Consider the following 8,064-nt stretch of genomic DNA (forward strand, 5'->3'; position numbering starts at 1 on the left):
ACCAAAAATAACACACCGCTAGATACCACAACTGAGCCAGATTTGTCAATGGTTTCAGAATCGTCAACGGACTGATTGCATTTCCGTCTCTACTACCTCCTTTTATGACACCTACTAATGTTTCTTGATTTTGAAAACGTGAAACACATCCACCGTCGGATGTGTTACTGAAACTTGACTCACGCACTAAATCAGTTGCCGGCGCCCCCTGATTCATCCCTTACCATTAGCCGACCTTCAACTTCGAGTATGGCTCATCTATCATATCCCACGATCTGTTATTCTATTATAAATATATTTTTTCTTTTCCTTTGTATCTAATTTGATTTCAAATACAATTATAGTATAATTTTAGTTTTTTTAACCCATAAGTTATCGATTACTTATTTAATATCACTTAATAGAAAATACATATACTTATATAAATTATATAACGGTAAACGTTCCATAAAGTATAACTAAAATTATAATTAACTAATTATACTATATATTAAAATTCTCTTTGCTTAGCTACAGTTAACTTCCTACATATTTGGCAATATTGGTCCTTTATTTATTGTGTGGATACAATTCTGGGGCGTTATAATTCTCTTTGCTTAGCTCTTTTAGAGGTCATATTTGCCACTTTGTTTATTTTGGTGGATACGTGTTCTTTCCACCGCCTATCTAAACCAATAGAAATTGGATTGCCTGGTCGGTGTGTATTCCAGGTGTGATCACCGCTTCTTTCAGGAAGTCATACGTGTTCCGTCCCCTTTCTTCTCATCCAGAAAACCGCACAAAGACATCTATTTTCCACCGCTTCGTAGAGGAAACTACGATCTTCCACATTCTTCCTTCCACGTGATTCTCTCCACAGAAAACTCCTACCTCGATCCATTCCTCTCCAACCACTCGAACAAAACATTGGAGAAAAGATCTGTGAGAATCACCATCAGCATCGTAGTTTTCCTCCGTCATCTAAAACCGCCGCTTCCATCACACCTCTCCTGCTGCCACCTCAAGCAGAGTTGCCGACCTCCGCCTCTCCTACTTCAACGCTGGCTTCATTGATTGGTACTCAAAAAACGATCGGCTTTGTGAGCTGCTGAATCTGTTGGTGGTAGGCAGTGCCCGGAGGAAGCAATCGAAGGATCTGGAAGAGCAAGCATGGCAGTCTGTGTGGCAGACCACCGATGATGGGTCATATGGAAGCGGAGGGAGTGCTGGACTAGGGGGCATCGACGGCCAAGGGTACCCTCATCTGTTAATCCTTCTGTATCTTTCTTCTCCACCGCCATTATCTTACCTTCCCCGCTTAAACCCCACCGATTTCATTGATTGGTACCCGGAAAACGATCGGCTTCGTGAGCTGGTGAATCTGCTGGCGGTAGGTGGTGACCGGAGGAAGTAATCGAAGGATCTGGAAGAGCAAGGATGGCAGTCTGTGTGGCAGACCATCGATGATGGGTCATATGGAAGCGGAGGGAGTGCTGGACAAGGGTGCATCGACGGCCAAGGTTACGCTCATCTTTTAATCTCTAATATTGTTGTTGTCCTTTTCATTATTTTTTACATTTTCAAGAGAAAATCTTTTCTTCAGACCAGAAATTTTCAATGTTCTTTGTTATAACTTCATAACATTTGTTTGGTTAACAACAGTTTATGTTGTTGAATGCGTTGATCCCGTTTTTTTCAGTATAGAAAATTGTTTTTTTCCTATGGAATTGTCTAATCTTTCAACCGTTTAGCAAAAAAAAGTCAATACTTTGAAACTTTTAGAGCTACCATTTTTGTTTGATTAAAAAAAGATTAGGCCTTGAATGTTTTATCTGATTTGCTTGAACATTTTCTGTCAAAATATAAGACATGTGAATGCGTGCTACTCAGTGGATAAGTGTTTACAATGCAGGTCGCCCAATGAAACAGAGGTAAGAACATAATTTTTTTTGACAAATTTGTTGTGTTGTGGGTATCATTACAATGTGGCAGATGTGAGACTTCATGGACATATTCAGAAAGGAAATGAAGATGGATTATTCATCAGCAGTGTGGCTTCTTGCCAAGCCTTATGTGCTCTTATCATGGATGCAGGAACTGGATTCACCCATCAAGTTTGTGAACTCTGCTTTATGTTTGTTAACAAGGTTCATGATCCATTCTTTGTTTTTGGGTCTTCTCTCTTTTATTTACCAAGTTTTTTTTTGTGTGTTATTGAAGGATTGTATTATCGAAAAATGCGAGAATAACTACTACATAAGTGCAATAACAGGTGCCAACAATGGGAGCTCCTTGGTTCAACTTACTCAGGTTATGGTGATTCAACCCGCCTTTCCCAGTCGAAAGCTTCTAAGGTAAAACCTAACCATTTTTTCTTTTTCCTTTTTTAAGTTGTATAATTTAGGCTTTAAGTTGTTCAATAACAGTTTTGGTTATTGATGTTTCTTGCTTATTTGATTTTAATTTTTGAGTATGTTGCTGCTAATTCTATTAATTTGGATTAGGGTTGGTTTAATTTGAACCTCCATCAATTGTCCGGTAGTTTGCCAACAAAATGTATACAACCTCTAATGTAATCGGATCACTTCCTTTGATTTGACCCAAAACCACTCAGCTCTTCCATTACCTCCGCAGTAAGTAGTATCTGAAACCATATATGTTTCGATGTATAAAATAGTATGTTGCTATAAATTACATACATTTACCCTTTTACTGGAAATTAGGACCACTTTTGTTTCTTTATAGGATGGTTATAGTTAATTCAGTTTTCTCATAATAAATATTACTTATATGAATTTTGATTAATATTACCTTAAAGATGTTTATACCATTTGAAATTAATTTGGAGCTCCAACTTGGCTTAAGGTTCTAAGAAACGATTTCATGTACAGGTCATATGTTGGGATTTTTTTTTATTCTTTTATTTTAAAATTTTTTTTTTTTTGAAAACAGGTGATATGTTGGGTGTTGGGTGAAAGATGGAACTACAAATGGTAATTGGTAAATACTAACAAGTATATAGCTAAGTGTAGGTTTATTAGCCATAGTTTCATATGTGGTAATGACAATAATTTTGCTGATATTTATAAACTTAGTAGCTTCATCATTAGTATTTTTAATATCATCAAGATCAAGTAGCAACTATCAAAATTCAGTTGGCACGTTTCTGCAAGTGATCATATGTAACTTCTATTTTTGATTAAAGATACTAACATCTAATGGGTTGTTATGTATGCTTTGTATTAATAATTTAATGGTAGCTTTATTGTTTTTTAATGAGCAACCGGTTGCAAAAAGTTCCAATGGGGTAGTCTCATATTTTTTTCTTTGTAATTTTCCATTTAGTGAATGATTGTTTGTTATCTGAAGGTATTTATATGTAAACATGTGAAACTACAGAGGGCAACAATAGAGGAAATGACAAGTTTGTGTTTATAACTGATTAATTATAGCCCAATCATTAAAAATATATATGATTCCTATAAACATAGAGTGGTAATGGCATGTCAATATCTTATGTTTGAAACTAAATAAGTTTATTAGACTTTATAAGTGGCAGATTTAAGTAGAAGTTAGAAAGGGTGAGATGCTTCTCAGGCCATTTTATAATATTTGAGTGTTGCTTACTCTTTTGTTGTTTTGAACAATAAAGTCGTTTGGGTATAATTATTCAAATGAGTTGTCTTTTCTTATGATGACGCAACACTAATTAAACATTTTGACATAATTTGTAAAGTAATAAAAACTAAATAATATATTTGCACATCGAACCATCGCATTGATTATGTCCTAAAAATGTAATCAGTTCCAACCTATTACCCATCGAACAAATTCTACATACGACATTTAGTTTGTCTGTCATATAGTCAAAAAATCCGACATCCTTCCGTCCCATGCGGAGCATGGGCATCCTGCTAGTTCCTATTAATTTAAATAAATTTTAATCTAATTATATATATACTAATTTAGAAGCGTCAGATGAACAGTACCTGTTTGTTTGTTATTGGTTGTTTTTTAATTTTATTTTTATTTTCTGCTTTGTTTTTGTTTGGTTATTTATAAATTTTTATATATTGTATGGTGGATTACATGTCTGCCTCTACCATCTACGTGTCATTTTTTGATGCTTTTCTATTGTCATCACACTATATTACACCGACGTGTCAATTTGGTCCCTGCGTTCTCGAGTCATCCCCACCGCCTCTCATCTCGATTTCCCAGAATCCCATCGCCTTTCTGATACGTTCCTCCAACCCCTTCTCAGTTCTCACCCCCGTTCTCCCTTCTTCCCTGTTTCTCTACCTAAACCTCTTCAAATGTATCATAATTTTCCACTGTTGTTGTTTCTACCTTTCTAGATCGTTCTTCGATTGTTCTTCTCTTCCTCCACCCGCTTCCTGCTCCCAACAACACGGTGTCCTCCACTGTTTTTATTCCCCAATCACATTACTCCACCATATCTTCTCTAAACTGATTCTTGTCTTACATCTCTTCTACCTTCTCGATCTTCATCGTCTGCTTCTGATGTCCACCCTTCTCATTCAAAGAGCACTGCCTTACCCATATCTCGGTAGCTCCATCTATCGGCTCCTTCCCCAAATGAGTTTCGACTGTTTGCCCTTCATGACTCCTACCCTAGAGAGCGAGTTTCAGAATCGTCAGCCCCCACCACTGAATCTGCTATTCGACTATTTGATTCCGCCATAGACGTCGCTTATTCCGCCTCCACTACAGAAGACTCCAACGAATCTGCCCCCACCGCGTTGTTTGCTTATCAAAATTGAATTTGGGTTGTTCGTTGTGTGCTGTAGAAATTTTTAGGTAAATCCACCTCCTAATTTCTTCGATTTCTTCCATTGAAACAAACAATCATTTGAATTTCTCTTGGCTTTCTGATAAATTTATTTGATATCAGGGCTTATTGAAACGCTGATTGATCGGACATGGTTTGTGAAGATCGATTTCTCCGGCAAAAAACCGATGACACTGTTAATCGACTGCTTCATTGAGGGAGAAACTGCTTCAAAGTGTTGCTCTTTGTTGTCGTTTACCTTCATTTGCTTCGAATTCAGGAAGGTGTCGTTTCATCCTCCCGTTTCTGGCTGCTACAGGTTTGTTTTTTTGTATGTATAAAACTGTTACAACGCCACTTAAGCTAGGGCTTTCTTTCGTCTAAATCTTGGAATTCCTTTGATCTGATTCCTATGCTATTTTGATCTTGCGTTTACTTATCACCGCTTTGATTTTGAAGTTTAGTTGTTACTGTTTCCTGAATCTTACTGATTTATTGTTCTGTAGGATATGGACTTTATGAGATAGAGGACAGATGAGATTGGTGTAATGCTTGAATAGTTGAATCTCAAACATTCTGTGGGTTTTAGTTGTTTAAGTTCCAAATAATGATCATCGTCAATTTGTTTAATGTTATTGTTAAATTGCGCAGCTGTAAGTTACCAGAAAACCTTCTAAACATGAGTTTTCTGACAGATTTATAAATCTTGACACATTATTTTCTGTTGTTAAACAATCAATTTTTTATTGCAGCCCACAAAGCGTGGTTTTGGTTTTAGCCTCTTTAAGAAAACCACTGGTGCTGAAACTGGAGAGGATGAATTTTCTGGACCAAATAACTATGTATATACTCCTTTTATGCACTATTTGATAAAACCAACTTCAAAGGTTTCATAATTCATGTGAAGTATAACTGCTTTAAGGAACAAAATTGTGGGACATGTAGGCAGCAAAAATGTTTTCAAAGAACTTCTAACACACAACAAGAAGCTTCAAGTGATGTCTCAGAGAGCCATAATGAAATTTTTCAACAAAGATCAACAATTGCAGCTCTCTGCAACACATCTTTTGTTGCAGAATACGAAGAAGATGGATTTTCTTATGAGCAAAATGGGGGTTTAGAGGAGGCAAAACCAGTTCATCAGTTGAATATTTCAGCTTTCCAATTTATAAGAAAAGAATCGGAGGTTGAAAATGATCTCAACTTTGTAGATGATTGTGAAATCAGATGGGAAGATCTTATTTTCAAGGAAGAAATTGGGCTTGGTAAGGATGTGATAAATGATAATTAAGTTATTTATTTATTTATTTATAACTAGGTGTGAGACCCATGTATTACATGGGTGTATTTAAAACAATTAAATATATATAAACATTTGAAAATTTTGAATTTATAAGAAATATAAAATTATAAGGAAAGTCTATTAATAGAATTGATATGCATTTATTATTAAATTTAAATACCATATGGAATTAATAAAATAAGAAAACCACAAAATTACATGTGGAATAAAAATTAATTCAAAATAACCACAAAATGACATGTGGCAAAATGAATGTGAGTATGACAAGTGGCAAAAAAAACCTTCAAGATTGTTTCTGAATAAATAAAACATTAATAAATTTTTTACCTTTGTCAGGATCATTCGCATGGGTATACCGCGGAATTAGGAATGGATCAGTAAATCCTTCAAAACTACAACTTTCCATATATTGAAAAACAAATTCTTTTAGTAATTGTTTTTTAACTTTTTGTTACTCCTTGAATCAGGATGTTGCGGTTAAAGTTTATTTTGGTAATCAGTGTAAAAGAATTGTAAATGGTACATTGCATTTTTCCATTATCCATGCATATAAAGTGAAAATTAGAGACATAAAGAAAGAAAGCGTTGAGGGATAGATCCTTACATTACCAGGAGCATGTTGGTGACAAAAACATTTTTTTATTGGAAAACTATAATTGAAAACTCTACCCATACATACCTATCAAAATTGGTTTGTCACAGTGGCAGTTTCTAATTGTGAATGAGTTTTAATAAGTTACTACTTTTTAATATTTGTATATTGGTCTAATAAAAAAACATGGATGTGTATAAAGATTAAAGGGCCTTTTTGGTAATGGCAAATAGTTTAAATGGCCTTTCGGATAAGACCTTTGTGGTAAAGTATGAAGAGCATTGAAACTGGATATCACTCCAAAGAGATGGAATGGAATGGCCAAAAAAACCATCTTTATCATGGGAGGTCCAATGGTTGGCGGGTTCTTCAGTGGACCAACAATGTCGTACCTCAGTACCAAACACAAGTTTGAAATCTTTGTGGAATCTAACCCAATTCTAGCATTGTACTTTTATTTTTTCCTTATTAGGACATTATACATTGAAAATATACTCAACAACATTCTAAATTGCTTTGTAGTTGCATGTCGTTACTATATTTGGTTAGATTCTTCGACGTACAATGTCCTCTGTTGGTTCCCGCAATGCGGGGATCCTTCCCTAGTTTTATACTATTTAAGACTAAAAGTTAGCTATTTGAATTGGTTTTTCAAATTTTTGTGTATTGTCGTTTTCTACTAACAGTAGGTTATAGTTTATAGTTGATCTTTTTTAGATATCAATAAACGTATCATTTACGCCTTGTTCCCGAGATCTACTTACGGAGGGAAATGGGAGGATACGGAGGGAAAGTGAGGGGTGACGAAGGAAAACTGTGTTCCCGAGTTTCATTAATGGAAGGAAAGTGAGGGGAGGGGAAGGATTTTGGAGCCATATTTTCCTTTCAAATTTTCCTCCCAAACTGGACGGATTTGGGAAGAAAGTGAGGGGAAGGAAAATTTCAAGTTTTATTTTCTTTTTCCTCCTAACTCGGGAACACAAAACTTAAAATTTTCCTTTCATTTCCTTTCATTTCCTCCGAACTCGGGAACACGGAATAATTAATATTTTCCTTCACCTCCCTTTCTTTCTGTCAAAATTTTCCTTCCCTTTCCTTTAATGAATTTGCGAAAAAACTCGGGAACAAGGCGTTAAATTTATGATTTTATCGAACATCTAAACTTATAAAATGTGAATGGAAAATTTAAAAGGGTGTATATATTTATTTTAGAATAAAATTATAAACTTACGGACAAACTTTTATTTTTGAAAATTAATAAATTTTTTACAAATATTTAAGTGGTTGTTACAATTTTGAATTATGATTTTTTTTTTATTTCACCCGTGGTTTCGATTGTATACATCCATGCTAACTAACATAATTATTTGACTTTGATTTATTGTTTTTATCTAATTG

General features: G+C 34.9%; 1 protein-coding gene across 22 annotated transcripts; it reads left to right on the forward strand.

Annotated features, from left to right (window-relative positions):
* The first annotated feature begins 613 nt into the window (after positions 1 to 613).
* On the forward strand, positions 614 to 7,177 carry LOC111909213 (uncharacterized). Of its 22 annotated transcripts, none has more exons than XM_042900645.2 (11): positions 614 to 1,499; positions 1,847 to 1,910; positions 2,074 to 2,126; positions 2,200 to 2,333; positions 2,484 to 2,612; positions 2,932 to 4,800; positions 4,895 to 5,090; positions 5,524 to 5,613; positions 5,717 to 6,036; positions 6,411 to 6,451; positions 6,542 to 7,177. In XM_042900645.2, the coding sequence occupies exons 7-11, from the start codon at positions 4,960 to 4,962 to the stop codon at positions 6,668 to 6,670; spliced, it is 711 nt and encodes a 236-aa protein (XP_042756579.1). In that variant the 5' UTR covers positions 614 to 1,499; positions 1,847 to 1,910; positions 2,074 to 2,126; positions 2,200 to 2,333; positions 2,484 to 2,612; positions 2,932 to 4,800; positions 4,895 to 4,959; the 3' UTR covers positions 6,671 to 7,177. The 22 variants fall into 22 exon arrangements, with proteins under 22 accessions (XP_042756579.1, XP_042756577.1, XP_042756565.1 ...); XM_042900643.2 differs by having other exon boundaries at positions 1,892 to 1,910; XM_042900631.2 differs by having other exon boundaries at positions 1,892 to 1,910; positions 2,252 to 2,333.
* The last annotated feature ends 887 nt before the right edge of the window (positions 7,178 to 8,064 follow it).

Source organism: Lactuca sativa, chromosome 1 (assembly GCF_002870075.4).
Source record: "Lactuca sativa cultivar Salinas chromosome 1, Lsat_Salinas_v11, whole genome shotgun sequence".
In the NCBI taxonomy this organism is placed as follows: domain Eukaryota; kingdom Viridiplantae; phylum Streptophyta; class Magnoliopsida; order Asterales; family Asteraceae; genus Lactuca; species Lactuca sativa.